Below are 23,837 nucleotides of genomic sequence, written 5' to 3' on the forward strand. Positions count from 1 at the left end.
TCTCTCTGCCTCTCTCTGCCTCTCTGCCTCTCTGCCTCTCTGCCTCTCTCTGCCTCTCTCTGTCTCTCTCTGCCTCTCTCTGTCTCTCTCTGCCTCTCTCTGCCTCTCTGCCTCTCTCTGCCTCTCTCTGCCTCTCTCTGCCTCTCTGCCTCTCTGCCTCTCTCTGCCTCTCTCTGTCTCTCTCTGCCTCTCTCTGCCTCTCTCTGCCTCTCTGCCTCTCTCTGCCTCTCTCTGCCTCTCTGCCTCTCTCTGCCTCTCTCTGTCTCTCTCTGCCTCTCTCTGCCTCTCTCTGCCTCTCTGCCTCTCTCTGTCTCTCTCTGCCTCTCTCTGCCTCTCTCTGCCTCTCTCTGCCTCTCTCTGCCTCTCTGCCTCTCTGCCTCTCTGCCTCTCTCTGCCTCTCTCTGTCTCTCTCTGCCTCTCTCTGTCTCTCTCTGCCTCTCTCTGCCTCTCTCTGCCTCTCTGCCTCTCTCTGCCTCTCTCTGCCTCTCTGCCTCTCTGCCTCTCTCTGTCTCTCTCTGTCTCTCTCTGTCTCTCTCTGTCTCTCTCTGCCTCTCTCTGCCTCTCTCTGCCTCTCTGCCTCTCTCTGCCTCTCTCTGCCTCTCTGCCTCTCTGCCTCTCTCTGCCTCTCTCTGTCTCTCTCTGCCTCTCTCTGCCTCTCTCTGCCTCTCTCTGCCTCTCTCTGCCTCTCTGCCTCTCTCTGCCTCTCTCTGCCTCTCTCTGTCTCTCTCTGCCTCTCTCTGCCTCTCTCTGCCTCTCTCTGCCTCTCTCTGCCTCTCTCTGCCTCTCTGCCTCTCTCTGCCTCTCTCTGCCTCTCTCTGTCTCTCTCTGCCTCTCTCTGCCTCTCTCTGCCTCTCTCTGCCTCTCTCTGCCTCTCTGCCTCTCCAGTGCTGGGATCAAAGGCCACCTCCACTACATCTGGGTTTTAAAATAAAGTTTCAGTTTAACAAAATAGATTATTGAGAATAAGAGCAAGCATTTCAGAATAACTTTACATACTCTGGAATTAGAGGCTACATTTTTCTCTCTGATGACTATGTCCAGGCTTGGTGTGGTGGATCTGCAAGGCTGAAGTAAGGTTTTGAGTTGAAAGTCAGTATGGGCCTCTCAGTGAGATTCCATTTTAAAGAAAAACAAAACCAAGATGGAATATTAATCAACAGTGCTTGACCGCCAGACTAGGGCTGGCTCACTGTGTGGATTGTTGGCACAGCACCTGTGAGGAGAGCCGGGCACGAGCAGCACACTCTTAATACTGACCTTGATTGGGTATCTAGGTGCGGTGGTGTATTCCATGCATTAATGTACTTTTAACGTGCTTAGGACCAAACCTAGCAGCTCATTCACACATTTCAGGCAGCATTCTCCCTCTGAGCTGCATCCTCAGTCCAGTACAGTGTTCTGTGTTCCTGTGACCTTGACTTTCATAGCTTAATGAACTTGTTGAAGTAACCTGATGTGCAGCTTACTGTGATGGAGTGTACACTAGACTGTTGTTGTTTTCTTACGGCCCACATTGGAGATCCATACAAAGATACTTGTAGATGAAATGGTGGGTCGTCTGGGATTTGTTCCTCTAATTGGCGGAGGTGTGTGTGTGTTAGCAGGGACAAGCCCTGGCACTTTCGACTGTGTAACGCAGACTAGTTCAAAGCAAGATAAAAGATGCGCTGGCTGTTTATTTGCTTGTGAGTAAGAGGCATGCAGTGAGTAAGAGCCCAGGTGTGGAGTTCTGCCTGGGCTGGGACTGCTTCTCCTGCCATCCAAGCTAGCTCTTACCTGTCTGGGCCTGTTCCTAGCTGGAGCAGATTAGCACCTGCCTTGTAGAGTTGTAGGGAGGCAGCACCGGGCTGCTCTCCTCAGAGCCCTGCTGTGTCCAGTGCAAAGGAGGTGGCCAGTGTGTCCTCTCTGTCCCTGCCTCCTCTTTCTGTACTGTCCAGTTGTCAGGGAGCATTGCTGCCATTTCCAGGAGAGTAGCAGGGAGAGGCAGGAGTGCTAAGCCCCCTCCCAACCTCTCATCCTCTTGAGCTCCTGATCCTCCAGTGTGTGTGTGTGTGTGTGTGTGTGTGTGTGTGTGTTGTGAGTGGGCTTGCTTTGCTGGGGTTCTGAGATACTCCCTGAGGTGGTGTGAGTAGGTTCTGGGCTTCCAATGCTGTCTGTAGCCCTGCTGGCACTCAGCTGGGGGCTCACACAGCCTCTACCCTGTGCACCTACAATGGCAGTGGGCATGCATGTCCTGTGAAGAACAGGGAAGGTAGTCATCAGGGCGGTCTTCCCTCTTCCTGTGCTGCCCTTAGCAGTTCTCACAGCTCTGCAGATCGCTTCTCTGTGGGAGTGTGAGCTCACTTCAGTCTCCTGTCTCACTGGGAAGTGAGGGTTGGCACACATAATCCAAATGCCTAACTGAACTCTGCACTAAGGGACATTCCCAGAGGACCAAAAAAAGGAAGAGGGAGTTGAAATCCCGGGGTGATAGGAGGGAGTCAGGGGAGGGAACCAGTGCCATTCTGAGATATTGCAGGAGTCTGCAGAGAGAGCGCTTGGGTTAGACCATTGCTGAGGGCCAGTGCTCCAACCCTTAGACCTAGTTGGGAGGGGGAGCCCGAGCCAGCCAGGAAGTAAGACCCTCCTGGTGGCAGCATTCCAGTGCATTGTCCCTTGGCCTTGTGGATGGGGCTTATACTAGTCCCTCAGAAGGTCCCATTGATGGCCTTTGAGACCTGGGAACTTGTCTGGGTAACTCCAGTTTTATGGGTAAAGAGCCACCTGTCACAGACACAGTCCATGTAATTCCCAGTAACACCGTGTTATGACGAACCTGGTGGTGCTCAGTGTTAGAAGGCTTTGCTCTTATCCAGTCCTGGTCCTGAAATGTGTGGCCCTGCTTCAGATTGAGACATGGAGGCAGGCAGGGGTGGCCTTATCCCTGTGGGCTGTGGTTTTAGCAGAGCCTGAGATTTCCCCATGCTCAGTCGTCCGTCTCCTGGGAGTGCCTCTGCATCAGCTTCTGCCCTGAAGGCCCACCATACTTGGTATCATTTAGGTTCAGGTGAGAAAAGTCTGGGAGGAGCTGAGGGCAGCAGTGCGTTTGTATTTACCTCACCACCCCTCTCCCCCGCCAGAAGTTTTTTTGTTTACAACTTTAAAATTTTAAATTATTCTTAATTATGTGTAGGTGTATGTATCTGCATGTAGGTATGTGCACATGAATGCAGGTGCCCACAGAGGCCAGAGGCAAAGGACCCTGGAGTTCTGAGTCTCCTAATGTAGTTGCCGGAAGAACAGCAAGTGTTCCTCACTGAAGCAGGTCCTAGCCTCAGCCCCTATGTTCTTTAGTATATAGAACTAAACAGGGTCTCACTACATACCCCTGGCTGGCCAGGAACTCTATGTAGACCAGGCTGGCCTTGGTCTCACCCTCCTGCCTCTGCCTCCTGGGTGGGGAGTAAAGGTGTGCACCATGTGACTTGGCCTCCTCTATCAAGTTTTGAGTACCTACCAGATGCCAGACACAGTTCTTTCAGGTAGAATACAGGGTAATTTAATCATGGTTCATCTTGCTGAGGAATTCACATGTACACTTGACCCTGCCCATTTGCCCCAGAGCCCATACAAGTGTGCTGAAGTGAAGGAATCCACAGTTGCCCTCTGCAGGACTTTGACATCTGTGGGAGTCCTTTTCAGCATTTGAAGGGTAACTTGTGACAGCTGGGTCTGTCTTTACACTACAGGGAACTTAGACTGGCCAGCATGAAACTGGACACATGGCTAGCTTTTCAGGCAAATGAACAGGCTGACTAATGAGAAATCAACCCCAATCTCTGTAGGATGATGTAAGACATAAAGTCCATCTCAACACCTTCGGGTTCTTCAAGGACGGTTACATGGTGGTCAACGTCAGCAGCCTCTCTGTGAACGAGCCTGAGGGAGCCACAGACAAGGATGGTGAGGCAAGTGTCTTCCTGTGGGTCCGGGGTTACTCCATCAACCTCCTCCCTCCTTGCCAAACTGTGGAGAAAATTCAGTGTTGGTAGAACGGAAGTCCGCTACAGGATCAGCCTTGCTTGTGTACTTCCTATGGTCTGCAGTGCTGAGGTGGAACCCAGGGCCTTTCCCGTGCTAGTTAGTAAATGTTCTAGCACAGACCCACATCCCAACCTTATGTTGGAACTTTTTTTTTTTAAGTTTGTTTATGCATTTTATGTATGTGAGTGATTTATCTGCATGTGCACCTGCACACCAAAAGATGGAATTGAATCCCATTACAGATGGTTATGAGCTACCATGTTGTCGCTAGGAATTGAACTTAGGACCTCTGGAAGAGCATAGCAGCCAGCATTGTTGACCACTGAGCACTTGTCCAATCCTGTAGTTCTTGAATAAATATATGATTAGTGATTTTACTTGAGCAGCTATTTCCTTCTTACAAGAGAGCACTTAAGAAAACTGAGAAGCCAGGCTAATGGAACTGTGCTTTCTGTGTTTGTTATTATTTAACTTAATTTTGCTCTTCGAATAAAAAGGCAAGGACAGAGGACAGCGTGAGGGACTTAGTCTTTCCTCTCTTTGCTGCCCTTAGATCGGATTCAGTCTTGATCGGACCAAGAATGATGGCTTTTCTTCTTACCTGGTAAGTTGCCTTTTAAAAAAAGTTTCTGTGTGTTGGTATTTGCCCGCATGCATGTCCGTGCACCACATGCTTGCTTAGTGCTGTCTGAGAATCCCCTGGAATTGAGTTACAGTTGTGATCGTGGGTGGAGAATCAGGACCTCTGTAAGAGCTTAATAAGTGCTCTTGACAGCTGAGTCTTCTTTCTAGCCCTCATCCCCTTTAAAGGGACAGTAGGGGATGACAGGGTTTCATTCTGTAGTCCAGGGTGCTCTCAAACTTGGAGCAGTCCTCCTGCCTCAGTCTCCTGAGTTCTAGGATTACAGGCATGCTCCACCACACTTTGCATCCTAGGCTATCCCAGAACACAGTATTTCACGGGTGCTAGGGTTGCAGGGGCCTGGTAAGTTTTAGGTCACAGCCTGACTGGAGTCCTCACTGGGGCTCAGGACACCCTTCAGCCCACAGTCCTATTCTAAGGTGGCTGCTGCTGGAACTGTAGGCTCTGTTGGAAGAGCCCGGGCTGCTCATGTGCTGCATTCTTCATAGTGAACGCAGTGATGCACACTTGCTCTTCCTTTGCCAGGATGAAGATGTGAATTACTGTATTTTAAAAAAGCAGTCTATGTCTTCTGTCACTCTTCTCATCTTAGACATCTCCAGAAGTGTGTAAGTAATTCCAAAGTTCCCTCTGCTTACCCTCAGTGCCATGAGGGTACTAGCTGCAGCTGGCGCTCACACAGTATCTAACATATACCTGTCCTATACTGAATGCTGGAGACGAGGTCCATGTGCAGGGAAACAAAGCCCGTCTGGGAGGAAGGCATACTAAGTACAGTCCAAATGACTACAGCACAATGGAGGAAAGGGAGGGGGTTCGCACACCACACCACGGAAGGACGGTTTTAGGTCAGCCTTAGGCCGGCAGCCTTGTGGTGGGTCAGCTTTACCAGATGAATGGGAGCAGGAAGGGTGTCTACATCCGCAGGAGAGGGGTTGGCCTGTGGAGAGGAGCATGGTGATCAGCACTGAGTTAGCACACGAGGTGACTATTGGGGAACACATTAGAGGAGGCGGGTAAGAAACCAGACAAGATCCAGGCGGCTTCTGCCACTGAGAGGCTGTGTAACTCCAGGGCTCAGTGTCCTTTCCTGCTTCACAGCTGGTGTCTCATGAGACTGTCCTTGAGGGACAGCCACTACAGAACACAGATGAAGGCTTCCTGTCCTTAAAAAAAGCACTTAAAAAAAAAAAAAGGTCACTGGTGAGGAGTCTGACAGCTCTGTCCTTTTAATAAACACATTGGAACTGAGATGAATTAGGGGATTTTGTGTTTTCAAGTTAGGTACATTTACACCTGGCCACTGCCTGGGTTTCATGTTTGGGAGGTGCAGCAGAAGATGATGTTGGGTATCTTCCTCAATCACACCCCAGCCCCCAGCCCCCAGCCTCCAGCCCCCGTAAGCAGGATCTCATTGTGTAGACCAGGCTGGCCTTGAACTCAGAGATCTACTTGACTGCCTCCCTCCCTAGGATTAAAGGATTAAAGGTGAACATGCCTTTAATTAATTCATTAATCCCAGCACTCACTCAGGAGGCAGAGGCAGGCAGATCTCTGTGTGTTCAAGGCGAGCTTTGTCTATAGAGTGAGTTTCAGAACACCAAGGGCTACACAGAGAAACCCTGTCTGAAAACAAAACAAAACAAAACAAAACAAAAAGGTGTGCACCACCATGGCCAGGGTTCTACCTTCTTTTCTTGATGAAGAGTTTCTCACTCAACCTGAATCTTTGCTGATTTACGTAGATTAGCTGGCCAGTAAACTTCAGGAGTCTCCTGTCTCCACCTTCCTAGCACTGGGGTTACAGGCTCACATCACCATGGCTGCTTCTACATGTGGGCTCTGAGGATTAGATTCAGGTCTCCATAATTTGGAGGCAAGTACTTTGCCAACCAAGCATCTCCATGCCCAGCCATCTCAACTTCTCTGTGATGACTCTCTTTTCTTCTGTTCATTTATTGTATGGGTGCTGATCAGAGCATATAGAGACCAGGGAGCAGTTTATGGGAGTTGGGTCTCTTCTTCCCTGTGTAGGCTTCTGGGCTTAAAGTTAGGTTGTCAGGCTTAGCCACCAGTGCTTTCCCCAATGAGCTAGCTCTCTGGCCCTGTGTGTAATTCCCGAGGGAGCCTTCAAAGGCTTTATAAGTTAAGAATACTGTATCCAGGTTGTTGTTAGACCCAGCTGCCAGCAGGTCAGAGTGGCCAGTTTGAGATACACATGGTCAGAAGCAGAAAGAGGAAGCTCCCAATGAGGAAGTCTCTTAAAAAATAAAGCACTTTGTCATAGAACTACTCTGAGCTTCACTAAGACATCCACCCCTGGTTGGCTCTGCTTTCATCTGCCAGGAAGGCTGACAGTCTCCTAGGTTATAGTGTGTTTGGCAAAAAGGAATTGACTCCCCACCTGGAGGCCCTACTGGCAACAGGCTCAGGAAAGGGCAGCTCAGTAGCAGCTTGCTCACATTAGGGACCAATTAGGGATCCTATGCCTTTTACCTCTGCTCCCCCACCCTCAGTGTCCACTTCTCAGGCAGTGTCCCAGCTGTCACCAGCTCTCTGCTTCCTCTCTCATAAGCAGCCCAGGAGAAGGAGGAAATCAAACACTTCCCACAAACAGGTCTGACTGTGTGCTGGCCTAGGTCAGTGTGCTCTCAGGCATGAGTGAACGGCCTAGCCAAAACTGGGTCTGTAAGAAGGTAAAAGAAAGGCTAGGTATAATGACACATATCTTTTTTAATTTTTTAAAGATTTTTAAAAATTTATTTTTTATATACTATATATGCACACACACACACTGTCTTCAGACACACCAGAAGAAGGCATCGGATCCCATTACAGATGGTTGTGAGCCACCATGTGGTTGCTGGGAATTGAACTCGGGACCTCTGGAAGAGCAGTCAGTGCTCTTAACCACTGAGCCATCTCTCCAGCTCCCAGAAACACAAATCTTTAATCACAGCACTCAGGAAGTAGAAGCCAGCAGATCTCTTTGAGTTTGAGGCTAGCCTGGTCCACATGGTAAGTTCCAGGCCACGGTTACATAGTGAGACTCTGTCTTATAAAAGAAAAAGAGAGGGCAATGCTAGATAGATGGCTTGGTGATTAAGAGCACTCATCAGTCTTGCAGAGGACCCAAGTGTAGTTCTCAGCATTCTCAGAGGGCTCACAGCCACCGCTGCCTACTCCAGCTCTAGGGGATTAGGAGCCTTCCCAGGATCTGGCAAGCTTATAGTTCACATAAGCTTGCATTCGCACACACAAACACATCAGTAATCGCTGAAACAGAGAGGAAGAGGAAATGGCTTTTAGGCCAGTCATTAGTAGTGTCCCCAATTCCTCACACAGTCCCTGGACTTCCCCTGACTGTATTATAGAAACTGTATCTTCTGTTTCTCTTCACCAATGTTCTGAGCACATTAAGAATCCTTTTTTTTTTTTTTGGTTTTTTGAGACAGGGTTTCTCTGTTAGCCTTGGTTGTCCTGGAACTCACTCTGTAGACCAGGCTGGCCTCGAACTCAGAAATCCGCCTGCCTCGGCCTCCCAAGTGCTGGGATTAAAGGCGTGCGACACCACCGCCTGGCCACATTAAGAATCCTTAAGGAATGTGTGAACAGCATAATTATATATTTGCTACTACCCTGGTGTAGAGAGAAACTGTCAGGCTCCTCATTTAACGGCTTCCTAGCTTCAGGTGGCAGGGCTGGGGCCAGAGTCTGGGCTGTGTGCAGGCTAGGCAAACACTTTGGGCCTGCCTCTCTTGCCCTTGGCCAGTGTTTTACCCTTTCTGCACTTCAGTTACAGCATAGGATGTGGATGGCAGAATCTACGTCTCTAATGTGGCAGGGATGGCACAAGGTGCCAGACTCCGAGCTGGAGCTGGGCATGACGGCACACGCCTTTAATCCTAGCCACTGGGAGGCAGAAATAGGTAGATCTCTTGAGCTTGAGGCCAGCCTGGTCTACAGAGCTAGTTCTAGGACAGCCAGGGCTACACAGAGAAACCTTGTGTTGAAAACAAACAAACAAAAGACAGCTTGAACTAGGCCTATAGCAGTCTTTATTGAAGACTGGACCCTGCTCTGAACTCTCCTTTCTGTCTTCCGTGGATATAGAGTCAAGGTCAGATCCCCACCAGAAGCTGGTAAGCAGTTACCAGAGATTGTCTTCAGGAAGGATGAGAAAGTCCTGAGTCGGAGCCAGGAGCCTGCTGTCAGCTCCAACCCCAAAGCCCATGAGGCTCAGAGAACCCTCGGTAAGCCTGCTTTGTGGAGATTTTGTTTTCAAGACCTGTAGTCTGGTCTATATTGTCTGAGCATTGTGCTCTGGAGGCCACACAGGAAGCCTGTGGAAGGAAGCGAGGCAAGAGGCCTCTCCTTGTCCCTGGCTGGCCTCCTTTCCTTAGTCTAGAGCATGTTGCCTCCTACACAGCTCCAGTCACGTGTCCAGCCTGTGCGTGTCCATTTGTTTCCCTTTATTCCATCCCACTGTCCTAGTAAGTGATCCTGACACTTGCTCACATGCTCAGCCTTTCCCTAAGTGGTACACTGTCATCTCCAGGCTTATCCAGGTATTGTGGCATTGGACTTACTTGTTCATAGAAATCCTTTTCTGTAGGAACTGGAGAGATGGTTCAGCAGTTAAGAAAATTTGCTTGCCCTCCAGAGGACCCTAGTTTACCTCCCAACACCCACATCAGGTAGTTCGTGAAACCTGTGACCCCAGTTCCAAGGGATCCACAGCCCTTCTGGCCTCCACAGGCACCCATACCCAAGGCACACACACAAATAAAGATGAGTCTTTTTTAAAAAAGATTTATTCATTTATTATGTGTTCTGCCTGTGTGCCAGAATAGGGCACCTGATCTCACTACAGTTGGCTGTGAGCCACCGTGTGCTTGCTGGGAATTGAACTCAGGATTTCTGGAAGAGCAACCAGTGCTCTTAACCTCTGAGCCATCTCTCCAGCCCTAAGATGAGTCTTTCAAAAGGAAAATTATTGTATGTGTACTACTGTCTTTAACATAGGTTAGTGGAGCTGGGATCTCTGGCTCAGAGGATATGATTGCCTTTGAGAATATTGACACTCCACATCAGATCAGGTGGGTGGTCTGCCGCCACTAGGATGCAGGCAAAACGTAACAGCTGATGCTGGAATACTGGGATTGTTTGTTTGTCTAACATGCTGGGCACTGTGCATGACTACAGTCTTAGAACTTGGGAGGCTGAGGCAGGAAGAACATCTGTGCCCAGTCAAGGTGAGGCCTGTGCAGCAAAGAGAAACGGAGTTTGGGGATACATGCTAAGATGGAAAGACAGAAGAGTCCATGTTGGATTTTGTTTTTCCTTTCCTAATGTTTTGGGGAGAGGGGTTTGTGTCGCCAGTCCTTGGGCTCCTGCGTCCCTGCCTTCCCCTCCGAACCCGAGCCACACTCACTGCTGTTCTGAGGCTGCTCTTCCTGAGGCTGCGCCTCTCTCCAGACATCTGTGCTGTCTTAAGGGCACATTCTTTTGAGGTCATTCACCACTTTGTTGTTTACTTTTCCCTGGATTTGTTGAAAGCTGATGCAAATTAAGTAAGAGTCAGAGGAAAGAACTGGAGTGTAAAGTGCTGTTCTGTGCCTACTCTGGCTCTGCTGGTCCAATCCCCGTGTTCATCAAACACCGTCTTCCTGCAGAAGGCTTGAATTGTCTTCCCCAGGAAGGTGTCCTCAGGGCAGCAAGGCAGGTGCACACTCTGTTCCAGAAGAGGGCACCAGATCTCATTATACATGGTTGTGAGCCACCATGTGGTTGCTGGGAATTGAACTCCTAGCTTGAGTTCTCTATGTAGCTGAGAATGACCTTGAACTTCTTATCATTCCCTAGTAAGCTTTCTTTTTTTTTTATTAAAATATAATTATGTCATTTTGCTCTATTAGTAATCTTAATACACTGCTGTTGGGGGAATCCTAAAAAACCCAATAGCGACAAAAGAGTCTTCAGCAGCAAGACATCTGCCAGTACAGACTGGTGGGGCAACTCAGGGGTGAGTCAGTTTACCATGCACTGGCCGAGTGTGGGGGTGTAATCCCCAGTGCCACACAGAGAGGGCTTGGCTACACTAAGCTTTCCAAGTGAGTCGCATCAGTTAGATTCTTGTTAAATGCCTCTGAAAGTTGTTTGGAGTGGCATCTCTGCCGTTTGCATTGTTTACACAGAGGCGCTCCTGTTGGTTCTGCTATGATTGACACAGCAACATCTGTCGTATGTACACCACTTTGCTGTTTCTACTGCAGTCATTATCTCTGGGGACCTGAGGAGGTGGAGGCCCTGAGATTTGTTTGTTTTGGTGATGGGTTATTGATAAGCTGGAGCCCTATACAATGATTGTGCGCCCTTTGTGTGTGAGCTGAGCAAGGCAGTGATCCCTCTCAATGTTTGTGCTTCTAGATGGTTTGAAGGCTGAACGAAGTACAGTGGACTCAAAGGTAAGCACAGACCTCCCTCTTATCAGCTTCTCTGGATGTGTGTGTGTGTGCTTACATGTATGTTTGTATGTGCATATATGTGTGCATGATACATACATGTGTTTGGAGAGACAGCATCAACAAACTGAAACCATTTCAAACTGCCTCCTGCCTCCATCTCTGAATCTAGGATTATAGGTGCACACACCAGGACTGGCTTTGCTTGCTTGTTGGTTTTCTTCCTTCTAACAGCTTTGTGATTGGGTAACAGTAAACTGCCCGTGCCTAGAGGGACAGATACATTTGACCTGTCAAGCAAGATGGTGAATGTATTCATCATCTCAAAGATTTCTCCTGCCCCTTTGTCATCCTGTAGAAACAAACCGTGCAGATGTGTTCTTTGTTGCCTTCGTTCAGCTTAACTCCTGGGGTTTCTCCCTCTCCCATGTGCTTATAGCTGGTTTCTTCCCATGGCTTGGTATGAATCGCTTTGCAGATGGTGGCACTCCTGTTTGAGTCAGAAGCAGAGTGTAGGTGAGATGTTTGGCTCTGCCCAGGGCAGCATCCTTGGTCTTGCAGAAACTTTAGAGCTGTGTTCACAGGAAGACCAGGGAAGGAGTTATAGAGTAGCCAAGAAGGAAGGAAACTGAGGAAGGAGATGGGAAAGGGGAGCCGCCTTTTGAGACAGGATCTCAGATCTATCTGGAAAGGCAGTGAATGGCCTTGTCAGAGGACTCCTGAAGGTCATCAGTATTGAAGAAGAGATTTGGTGGTTTGGTTTTAGTTGGCTTTAACTTATTTTTATGTGTATGAGTGCCCTAGTTAGGGATTCTATTGTTATGGTGAAACACCATGACCAAAAGCAGGCTGGGGAGGACAGGGTTCATTGGGCTCTCATTTCTACATCATAGTCCGTCACTGAGAGAAGTCAGGACAGGAGCTCGCACAGAGCTGGAACCTGGAGGCAGGAGCTGATGCAGCTGCCATGGAGGATGCTGCTCACTGGTTTGCTCCCCATTGCTTGTTCAGCCTGTTTTCTTACTGAACCCAGGACTGCCAGGCCAGGGACAATCTCTGGACCCTCTCCCATCAATCACTAATTAAGAAAATGCCCGCCAGTGGTGGTACATGCCTTTAGTCCCAGCACTTGGGAGGCAGAGGCAGATGGATCTCTGAGTTGAAGGCCAGCCTGGTCTACAGAGTGAGTTCCAGGACAGCCGGGGCAAGCTGACAGGAGGAAGGTCTGTGCTTACCTGTGAGTGTTCTTAACCAGTGAGTCATCTCTCTAGCCTGACTAGCTTTAATTTTTTTTGTTTTTTCAACACAGGGTTTTTCTCTGTGTAGCCCTGGCCATTCTGGAACTTGCTCTGTAATCTAGGTTGGCCTCAAACTCAGAGGGTTGTCCTCTTCTTTCTCCCAAGTGATGGGATTAAAAGCTTAGCTTTAATTTTTTATTTTAAGTGTTTGGGCATTTTGCCTGCAGGTATGTGTATGTATCGTATGTATTCAGTGCCCACAAAGGCCAAAAGAGGGCATTAGAGCCTCTGAGATTGGAATTACAGACACCTGCGAGCGGCTCTGTGTGGAAATTGAGCCCAGGATCTCTTAAAAAATAGCCAGTGCTCTTAATCACTGACTTTTCTCTTCAGCCTCCCCCACCCCCCATCAGCTTTGATTTTTTTTTTCCCTAAGGGTGTTTTCTGCCACTGTTGTCCTGAAACAGAGTCTTGTGTCTTTTCAGGCTATAGCAGAAAAATTCTTCTCAGTTCATAAGAGTGACGGGGCTGTCTCATTTCAGGTATGTGTCACCTTGCAGTAAAGTTTACTCCATCTCTGCCATGTGAAAGCTCGAGTGTTTACTGGCACGTTGGTTATAGGGATGATAACTCACTGTGTGTTATCCCTGGGCTGCAGGACCACTCCCCCTCCCATCACTAGGCTGTTAGCTCCATCTGCTAATTGAGTTATAAGTCTCTGACTCTGAGAAACCTCGTGAAAGTGCAGTGAGGTAACAGCCCCAGATTCCAACCCGCTCAGCTTAGGTCTCCGTGACCCTCTGCTTTCCATTCACAGTCCGTGATTCCCACTCAGGCTGACAGGTCTACCCCTGGAAGGACCTGTGCTGAGAGCTGAGAGTGATGTAGTTTAAAGGCCTTGGGTGCCCTGCCAGCCAGCCCAGCTATGAACTACATGTGGATGTCTCCAGGCAGTGGCACATGGTGTTTTCCCATGCAACCTGTGCATGTGTTTACTCAGAAGAGTCACCGAGCTGTACCATGCCTACAGTGACACACACTAGTCCTGTGTGTATAGGGCTTTTGATCACTGTGACAGTTAGTGGCTGATGGAGTTCACTTCTCAGAAAGTAAAGTTGTTTGCTGACTTGTAAATGAGATGCTGTCTCACCTTTGGCTGTCTCTGCTGACCTCAGCAGAACCATCCCAGATGGGTAGATGTGGTGGAAGTGAAGCTGCAGAGCCCAGGCAGCTGGACACAGGTGATCACCACATGGCTCCACCATGTGTCGGTGCTTCAACACTTGTAGAAAGTGCTAGAGGCCCACAGCATGAGGACACCCTGCTCGACCTCTGTTCTGGGGGTTCCAAGGTCTGCTGAGGCCCCTAACTTATTTCTGAGGCTGAGGAGCTGTCTCCTCCTCTCTTCCAGTTCTTCTTCAACATCAGCACCGATGACCAGGAAGGCCTCTACAGCCTTTACTTCCACAAGTGTCCAGGCAACAACGTGAAGTCTGAACAGGTCTCATTCAGCCTAAATGTGAGTACAACAGGGGACATCCAAAAGGATGCTGTCAGTGTGAGAGAGACACCTGCTTCTCCCTAAGACTCGGGTGGCCTGCGGGAGGTGGACTGCAGGAGGCTTTCTGGTTTACTTTGCTTTGGTCCTGATGCTGACAATGTACCAGGGCTTTGTGTATCCTGAGAGCGCCCACTGCTGTTAAGGGTATGTGAACCACTACTGTGAGGAGGTGGGGCTGGCCAGGACCCTGCAGTGGGCAGGGTGCTCCTGCAGAGAGCCGGGTGGGCTATGTCTTCCAGCCCAGACAGTAGCAACCTGCTTGTTACAGAAGCTATGCATGTGTATTCCTGACTAGAGACAGTCTGTTCCTAAGAGGAATGCACCTTATGTTGGTTTCAGATTGATATCACGGAGAAGAACCCTGACAGCTACCTCTCGGCTGGAGAGATCCCTCTCCCCAAGTTATATGTTTCCATGGCCTTGTTCTTCTTTCTGTCAGGGACCATCTGGATTCACATCCTTCGTAAACGAAGGTAAGTGCTCCAAGTGTGTGGAGAGCTGCAAGATTTCATCCTCCTGGACTTTACCCCTGGGGGAGGTGGCATTGAACAGCCCTGCTGTCTTCCAGGGTGTCTTTCCTGAGAGACCTAGAGGCTAGGCAGGAGCCTCTAGTGGGAGAGGCTCTGCCTGCTGTGCTGTTGGCTCATTCTTGGTGTTTTGTTTAGAGGCTGATCCAGATGTTAGAGTAAACACAGACAGCCAAAACTCTCAGGGCTGCCCTTGCAGAGATGCTGAAGTCTTGGACACTTTACACAGAGAGCACAGTGGGTGTACCTTTTAGGGGACACCCATGTTGAGAAGAGTTAGTGATGCTATCAGTCACTGTCTGAGTGAAAGCTTAAAGCCTCCAGCTTTGAAGCATTGGCCAAAAGCCTCTCTGGACTTTCTCTGTTGACCGCCAGGAGCTTGACCTTTGGAAAAACCCATTTGGAATCCATCTGCCTTTCACCAGAACCCTTGTCCCAAATCCCCGAGGCTCTGACTGCCTCTTCTCTGTTGTTGAGGGAAGTGGCTGCATAGGAACGGATTCTGTCTCCCAGCCCAGAAATCTTAGAACAAAATAGTGTAAAACATTTTTACATTAAAAGACCTTTAGACTTGAGGTGTGCAAAACAATGTTACCCAAAACTCACATCATAATTAAGTGTCCCAGATGCCTCTCCCTGGAGCACTGGAGCAGAAGCTGAAACCCTTGGTGTCTTCATTGCATTTTAATGGACACTCAAGAGTCTTGGATATGGGCCCTTTAAAAAGAATCTTTCATGCTGGCAAGACCATTTAGTGGGTAAAAGCACCTGCTGTCTAGTGTAATGACCTGAGTTCAGTGCCCTGGTTCCACATGATAGTTCCTGATTCCGGCAAGTTGTTCTCTGACCTGCACTGTATGTACACCATGGCCTTACCCCAGGCACACTTTGACTTCCTGTCTGCCTCCTCACTGTGCCTCATTCCTCAGCTACACCACTGGAGCAGTTCTAATTGGCCTTCTTTTTGCCAAGAGGAGCCTCTCGAATGCTTAGCTCTGCTGTGTCTTTGCACCAGGACTATGTGCAATGAGTACTCGTGGACCCCTCCCTTGCCCATGCTCCCTGCTGTTTCGGTTTCCTTTCCTCAGCAATGGCTAAGATGGTGGTTAAGTGGGGCTGATCTATTTTGTGCCAGTCATGTTTTTAATTGTATGTGAATGTGTACATATCCAAAAAGATGCAATTTAAGGTATCCCATGTAACAGCCAGCAAATGCTGGTAGATTGGAAATGTGTATTTCACATGGGCATATGACCCCAAGGCTGCAGGGGGTGTTTAGGACGCTCATTAGGGCCGAGAAGAACGAGACATGTTTGTCACATAAATGTACTGAGGCTCAGAGAGTGGAGTGAGACATAGCCAGTCACTGAACTGGCACTGGAGGCTGCCGGCTGAGGCTTGTTTCCCCTTGCAGGTTTAGTATGCCATGCACCCCCGAGTGAGAGCAAGCAGTGCTGGGCTGGCAGGGTGAGAGGCAGCTGATGATGTCCAGTGCTTGTAGGTGGCCTGCTCTCCTAGGCTTGCTGAGGTGTGGCTGTGCCATTTCAGAGATGAAGGTCATCAGGGCCAAATCAGAGTCAAGGCCAGGTCGCCATGACTTCAGAGCCTTTCATTGTCCCAGCATGGGTGTTTAATTGAGGACTGAAAGTCAAACTGGCCAGGACGTGAGTGGGCAGTGTTGTACTTCGGGTAAAGCCTCTGCCATTCAGTAGCAGACTGCTCTGGTGTTGACTTCCTTTTTGACCTTCAGTGAGGAGTCACCAGAACAGGAAAGTACCCAGGAGATAAGCCAGAAGCCCAGTGTGCGTCAGGCTGTGTTGTGGTCTCATTATCGCTCCGTGTGCTCCTCTCCCAACTGACCATCCCCCACTACTTCCTGTCCCTCGCTCACTTCTCCTCAACCATGGAAAGTCACCCCAATATGCTGAATATATAGTTTGGGACAATTGTATGTTCTTGTAAGTAATGTCTGTGGTATGCTGGGGTTTTTTTTTTTTGTTGTTGTTGTTGTTATTGTTGTTTTGTTTATTATTTAAATGTATAGAAAGTGTCATCTGCAGATACAACTATTTAAAATCGGTGACACTGCCAGGTATTGGTACACACATTTAATCCCAGCATTTGAGAGGCAGAAGCAGGTGGATCTCTGTGAGTTCGAGACCAGCCTGATATACAGAGTGAGGACAGCTAGGGTTGCACAGGGAACCCTGTCTGGAAAAAAAAAAAAATAAGTTAGTGACACTTTTTCCATCAGCCGTGCTGCTGTCTGCCTCCAGATGGCTGATTTTTGCCACACCTCCGTGTTCCATGGGCTGCATCCTCATGGGTTCCCCCTGCAGTCCTTAGAGACAGGAGTACATGCAGGTTGCTGCAGTCTCCCTGCTACCCCAGAGTGCTGCAGTAGCCTTGTCTCCTCCTACCTTCTGAGCTCTCCTAGGGACCTGTCCTTTGCAAGTTTCATTGAGGGCTGTCAGATTACCCACCTTGTGGCTACACCACTTCCCACTTTGACTGGGAACTGAGTTCTGTCACCATCCTCTCACTATAGCTGGCCTCTTGGTGTGTGCCAGCCAGTCTGGTGTGTGTAAACGGGTTGTCTGTCTCTTCCGTGTCCCTGCTGGGGACTCTGATTGTAGGCCTCTGTTGCTTGAGTATTGCGTTTTCTCACTGTCTAGCTGCTTTATATAGACAGAAGTCTTCCGTGTTCTAGATCAGTTCCTTGTCTGGCTGCACATGCAGGTCTTGTCTCCGGTCATTATGGTCACTGGGCTTGTCAGCAGTGAGTATTGTTAAATGAAAGTTTTGACTGTGACGAAGCCCCACCATCTAATTTCATCTTTGGAGCTTCTTGGGCCCAAGGGGCCCTTTATGATTCCAGGTCACAAGGTGTATTTCATTCACAGCTGAGCTCGTCTGGAATCCCTCTCAAGAGGTAGACAGTGAGTCCAGCTTTACTTCCCTCCTCTTCCTCTTCCTCTTCCTCCTCCTCTTCTTCCTCTTTGTTTCCTCCTCCTCCCCCTCCTCCTTTTCTTTCTTTTTTTTTTGGGGGGGGGAGTTGGTTTTTCAAGACAGGGTTTCTCTGTGCAACCCTGGCTTCCTGGAACTCCCTCTGTAGACCAAGCTGCCCTCAAAGTCAGAGACCACCTGCCTGTAACCTCAGGCTTTTCCACCCACACCCAGGTTCACCAAATAATGGCACTGAGACTTAATATTTCTTGAATAAATGCCTAGGCCAATAGCTTTGGCTTGTTCCTCGACTAGCTCATAACTTACTTACCCATTTCTTGTATTCTAAGTCCTGCCATGTGGTTGGTTACCTCTCCTTAGTTTCATGCTACAGTCCCCTTCAGTGCTCCAGGGTGTACATTCCCCCACCCCCAACACATCCCTATACCTGATTATCCCAGAATTCCTCCCTCTGTACTGGAACTTCCACCTGCCTATTTCTTGCCTAAGTTAATAGGTCAACAGCATGTTATTGACACGTGATACTTCCATACACTGCATAAGAGTTTCTTTTTACCTGCCTCTGCCTCCCAAGTGCTGGGATTAAATGTGTGCGCCAACCACTGCCCGGCAGCTTTACTTGGTTCTGTGTGTGGGTTTCAGATGATTTTTTGCCACTGCAATCACTAAATGGTCTGTCCTTTGCCACCACGTTGGTCTCACTCTCTCTGCCATCCAGCTTCTACATGTGTGTGGGTCTTCCATATGTGTGTGGGTCTTCCATATGTGTGTGGGTCTTCCATATGTGTGTGGGTCTTCCTTCTGAGCTCTTACCTGTTGCATTGCTCTGCTCCCCTTGGTGATAAGTATTCTACTCCTATTTAATGTACTTATTACTGGGGTATTCCAACATCTTGATGTGTGAGGGTGCGCACATGTCCTGGGCTCTTGGTCAGGTCTTTGTATACTTTAAGAGTCTTATTTGTCTCTAAGACAGCCTTGAGTTCTTTTCTGCAGGAGTCAGGGTAGACATAGAAGGAAGAATCTAGTGCCTGGAGCTCAAGGGTGGCCTAGAGCCTGTGAGTGGGGATGAGTGTGGAGCTTTATCCAGCAGGCTGGTAAGAGGGAGGAAGGGCATGGTGCCAGCACTTTTTCCTCACCTGTCACTATGGCAAGCTCCCAGGCCTTCTGTGTTGGGCTCAGACATCCTCAGATAGATCTCATTTTCTCTCTTCCCTGGGATTTCATGTTGTCTTCAGGACTGCCCTTCTTATTCCTGTGTGGCAGATTCAATGTGGTTTCCAGGGAGGAAGTTGGTCGTTGTGTAGATGTCCATCTTAGCATGCCTCAGCAGACATCACACCTGTCTGCAGGGCATAACTCTGTTACTGCATTAAACTGTGTGCTGGAAATGTCGTAGGACTCTTAGTTCCTTTTCTATTGCTGTGATAAGATGCCATGACCAAGGCATCTTATAGAAGAGAGAGCTTATTTGAGGCTTCCAGTTTCAGAGGGTGAGTCCATGACCGTCATAGTGAGAGCACTGCAGCAGACAAGCATGCGCTGTGTCCAAGCTGTTGCCGAAAGCTCACAGCAGCAGTTCTACTAACTGCACACCAAACATTTATCTGTGCAAGCCTATGGGAGCCGTTCTCATTCAAACTACCACAGACTCATCCAACTGGCAAAAACTGCTTTGTATTAAAAAAAAAAATGACTTTATGGTTGTGGTTTGTTCAGATTGTACTTGTTGCTTGCTTAGAAATTTACCTGATGGAGTCAGGTGTGATAGTGCACACCTTTGATCCCAGCACTCAGGAGGCAGAGGTGGGTAGAGAGAGCTCTGTGAATTTGAGGCCAGCATGGTCTCCGTAGTGAGCTCCAGGATGGTCAGGGCTATGTAGAGAAAGCCTGTCTCAAAAAGAAGGAGAAGGAGGAGGAGGAAGAGGAAGAAGAGGGGGAGGAGCAGGAGGAAGGGGGGAAGAGGAGGAGGAAGAGGAGGAAGAAGAAAAGGAAGGAAGGGAAGGAGGGAGGGAAGGAGGGAAGGAGGGAGGGAGGGAGGGAGGGAGGGAGGGAGGGAGGGAGGGAAAAAGAAGTACCTGTGGCTACCTTTGGGGAAGTGGAGTCTTTTAATTCTTTCTTCTCTCTTTTTATAGGAATGATGTATTTAAAATTCACTGGTTGATGGCGGCCCTTCCTTTCACCAAGTCTCTCTCCTTGGTGTTCCATGCAGTATGTATTAGCATTTGGGGTCATTGATGAAATGATGGATGTACATACTTGATTGGAGAAAGAAGTTAGAAGGCAGGGTCAGGTGGGAGACGAAGGGCAAGAATGTGCTTTCCATAAAGAAAGCCCCTTTGTGCACAGAGCCAGTGAGCTCAGCCTGGAATCCTACTTACAGTCCATAGTCTTTCCAGAACTCTGGCTTTTATTATTTTATTGTTTTTGAGACAGTCTTATGCTGTAGCCAAGTCTAACCTTGAACTTGTGTGATCCTGTTGGCTCAGCCTTCTGAATGCTGGGATCATAGGTGTCCCTATGCATATCAAATGCTTCTCTTCCCCAACCCCCTTGTTTCTGTCATCTGGATGTGAGTGCGCCCCCTGCTGGGTCATTCCTGAACTTCCTTTGTTTTACTAAGCTCCTTGTATCTCAGTGAACTTCAGTGTTAGTAAATTACGGGGACACACACACACACACACACACACACACCAAATCTTACAAAGATCAGGAGTCCAAGAACTGAGCTTTGACTACTTGAGAACTGGTGCACATCAAAATGATCTTGCCTGTGGGGTTGCCTGTGGGGTCAAGATTTAGGGGTCGGGGGTCTATGGGGTATACATAAAGCAAGTGCTAGGCTCTCCTTCTGTACTTGAAAATGGGGTCATAGAAAAAAGCAAAAATACACCCAGTTATGGAAACAGGACATAGAAGTTACTTGGCTAATTCCCCCATTTGGATTTAAGTTAAAAGATTCTCAGGAGGGCCCTGAGCCACTTTAAAATCTAGATGACTTTTAGAAAATAAGTCTGTGCTGTGGCCAGCTTTCCTAGTCCTGCCAGCAGCCAGCTTCTGAAGTTAAAATGTACAGCAGCTCTAAGTATCCAAGCTTAGACTACTGAAGCCAGGTCACCGTGCAGATCTTCTGACTGACCAGCTAGCTGTTGTTTTACTGGGAGCAGCAGGACTTCAAGACAATGTGCCTGGCTGGGAATGAGAGTGTTTGCCAGTATGAATTGAAAGAGTGATCTGGGCTAGATGTTAGGGTCACTGACACTCCTGTCAACCTTTCTCAGTTAAGTGTATTAGCACACTCATGTGCTTGCTGCTAACTCGGCAAGGGAAGCATTAGACAGTGGGCTGGGCGGGCACAACCCAGTCCTCATCCCGAAGTCTCCTGAAGTCATTTATTGCTTTACCCTGCACTGAGATACATGGTACAGCCGTTCTGAAACACATCTGTTTGATTTCAGATTGACTACCACTACATCTCCTCGCAGGGCTTTCCGATTGAAGGCTGGGCTGTTGTATACTACATAACTCACCTGTAAGTATGTAGGTCCACGAGACAGAGGTGGGAATGCCTGCACCATGAAGTGGCTTACAAAGACACTAAAGGCTAGAGCTGGGCCTATGGCTCAGTTGAGAGTGTTTGCCAAGCTTTTGTGAGTCCCTGGGCTCCATCTCCAGCACTGTATAAATCAGGAATGTTGGTGCACACCCGCCATCCTAGCACTCAGGAGGGGAAGGAAGAGGCAAGAGGATTAGAAGTTCAGGATCATCTTTGGCTGCATTTTGAGTTAAAAGTTTGAGCTAGCTTGAGTTACTCAACATACATACATACATACATACATACATACATACATACATAGGGGGCTGGAGAGATGGCTCAGTTGCTAAGAGTACTGGCTATAATTCCACAGGTCCTGAGTTCAGTTCCCAGCAACCACATGGTGGCTCACAACCATCTATGATGTGATCCTTTGCCCTTTTCTGGTGTGCAGGCATACATGTAGACAGAACACTCATCTACATAGACAAATAGGTCTTGAAAAGAAAGAAGAAGAAATGGGGGCTGTAGAGTTATGGAATGAGCTGACAGAGTGACCGACAGGAATGCAGTCTACCGAGCCTGCTGGTACCCGGGAACTGTTCTGTCTTCCAGGCTAAAGGGTGCACTGCTGTTCATCACCATCGCTCTCATCGGCACTGGCTGGGCCTTCATCAAACACATCCTGTCTGATAAAGACAAGAAGATCTTCATGATTGTCATCCCGCTCCAGGTATGGGAACCAGGCCACCTCCCTGCATCTGGGCAGGGCTCAACTCCAGGCCTCTCTGCAAGGAGTCAGCTCACTTGGGAACCCCAGCTGGTATCATTGTGGGCTGCAGATGGGGGCTCCTTTTCTGACTGCTGACAAATCTAGGCTTCAGGTGTATGCTGGAGGTCCTGGTGGCCTCTTGTCTTTAGACAGGCCTGGCTGCCTAGATTGTGGTTAGAGAGCTGGCAGAGAACTGAAAGATGAATGTCACCGTGCTTTCTGCATTGGATGCCTCTAGCAAAGTGGTTCACTTAGTGAGCAGGCCCAGTGCCCTGTAGTATTTTAAGACTGAGTGGCACCAGTGAGTTTTTTTCCTCCAAGGTGAGTGTAGGGTTAACATTGATTACGTCACCCTGTATTTGGAGGCCATCCATGCTCTGAGGCCTGACTAACTAGCTCATAGTTCTTCAGGGAGGACCCATGGCTTATCTTACACCAGCAGTCTGTGCAAGGTAGCAGAGCCTAGAGCTGAGGGAGGGCACCACAGCCTGGTACGCCTTCCTGGCTGCCTGGCCACAGCCATGCCTTTCTTTGATGAGGTCAGCTCCAATTTAAATGGCAGCATAGGTGTGACTGGCAGGAGAAGAAGGGAGAGTGAAACTTCTGGTCACATCATCTCTGGGGATTGATTGGCTGCTTGGCAGCATTCAGCAAGCAGTGTGGGTTAGCATCAAACCAGTGACATAGACCAGTTGGTATAGGTTTTCAATAAGGAAATAATCACGCTGAATGATCTGGAAGAGCCTTATAGTGGAGATGGGACTTGGTTGGATGTTTAAGAAAAGGAATGTGGCAGAGGAGTAGCCACAGATACCTGTGATACTGCCATCAGAGGAGACCCATAAGCTGAAGTCCTCTGGTGACCAAGACACCATGGCCACCTCTAGAAGATGAAGTTTCATAACCTGCTGTGGAGACCTCAGAGCATGACCTCCAAACATTGGGCATACATGACAGAACCAGAGCTTTCCTTCCAACTGTGGGAGTTGCTGGTAGTGTCCCTCTGACAGATTTGAGCTTTTGGTCTGTTGGTTCCTCCCCAGCCTGAGCTGGGGTGTAATGGAGACTCCTGTCCTGCTCAGTCCTTTGAATGGTGAACACACAAGGCCACACTGAATGCTCCCCTAAGGAAATATGGATGTTTGAAACTAAAGATAGATAAGGAAGTTAGTACTTAGACAATGGGACTTCTCTGGGAAGGGCTTGACCAAAGTCTAAGCAACTTCCTTTTACCTTGGGAAGTACTAGAAAGTTTCCATTTGTCCTCTTCCTCCTCTTCCGATTCCTCCCTCTCCTCTTCCTCTTCTTCCTCCTCCTCCTTCTTTCCTTTGTTTTTCTGGTGGTGCTTGGTATGAAACCCAGGATCTTGAACAGGCAAGGCAGGCACTCTGCTGAGTTCCCCCTAACCCCCACCTGAAGCAGGAGAGAGTAACAAGGTGTTGAAGAGCACTGTGGGGAGTGGCTCAGCACTGCTTCTGGAACAGTCTATCTTTCATGCAGACTGTGAATTGAGGTCCAAGTGGAATTAGGGTTTGCATTTCTAGACTAGGCCAGCAAGCCCAGCCATCATCCTGTCTCCATCCCAGTCTGAGCTGAGCTGGGGTTATAATTGTGTTCAGGACACCTGGCTTATTAAATGAATGCTAGGATCCGACCTCTGACCTCTGATTGCTTGGCAAGCACACTTAACTGCTGTACTCTCTCTCCAGCCCCAACATACCTCATCTTTCTCTCTGCATCATAGCTCATGGTATTCACTAAAAGGAAATACCATGAATCATAAACTCCCTGATGCACAGTGAAGTCTCAGTTAAGTCAGTTGAAAACTTGTCCATGATCTGATAAGAGCCCAAGGACAGGGCTGAAAACACAAGGCAAAGCCTTAATGTGGAATTAGAAGCAAGACAAGGAAGTGGATGAGCCTCCGGAGGACCTATGTTCTGTGCAGCATAGGGACTTGGGCTAGCTAGCCCCTTCGAGGACCAGAGCAGTCTCTGAAATCTGCACTTCTTGTCACTCTGGTCTTGATATCAGCTATTTAGAATTATTGTCCTTGAGGACTAAGAATTCTCAGGAAGAACTGGGCCTGAGGAGTGGTGACATCCTA

At 48.7% G+C, this 23,837-nt stretch overlaps 1 protein-coding gene across 1 annotated transcript in view; it reads left to right on the forward strand.

The window, feature by feature from the left end:
- Positions 1-23,837, forward strand: part of Gpr107 (G protein-coupled receptor 107) — a 61,765-nt gene that overhangs the window by 10,811 nt on the left and 27,117 nt on the right. The window contains exons 2-12 of the mRNA XM_034494638.2: positions 3,825-3,947; positions 4,577-4,627; positions 5,192-5,274; positions 8,780-8,919; positions 11,096-11,133; positions 12,854-12,910; positions 13,780-13,887; positions 14,269-14,402; positions 19,559-19,634; positions 20,882-20,955; positions 21,574-21,691. Coding sequence (XP_034350529.1) covers positions 3,825-3,947; positions 4,577-4,627; positions 5,192-5,274; positions 8,780-8,919; positions 11,096-11,133; positions 12,854-12,910; positions 13,780-13,887; positions 14,269-14,402; positions 19,559-19,634; positions 20,882-20,955; positions 21,574-21,691 — 1,002 coding nt within the window. The remainder of the gene's footprint in view (positions 1-3,824; positions 3,948-4,576; positions 4,628-5,191; positions 5,275-8,779; positions 8,920-11,095; positions 11,134-12,853; positions 12,911-13,779; positions 13,888-14,268; positions 14,403-19,558; positions 19,635-20,881; positions 20,956-21,573; positions 21,692-23,837) is intronic.

Source organism: Arvicanthis niloticus, chromosome 2 (assembly GCF_011762505.2).
Source record: "Arvicanthis niloticus isolate mArvNil1 chromosome 2, mArvNil1.pat.X, whole genome shotgun sequence".
In the NCBI taxonomy this organism is placed as follows: domain Eukaryota; kingdom Metazoa; phylum Chordata; class Mammalia; order Rodentia; family Muridae; genus Arvicanthis; species Arvicanthis niloticus.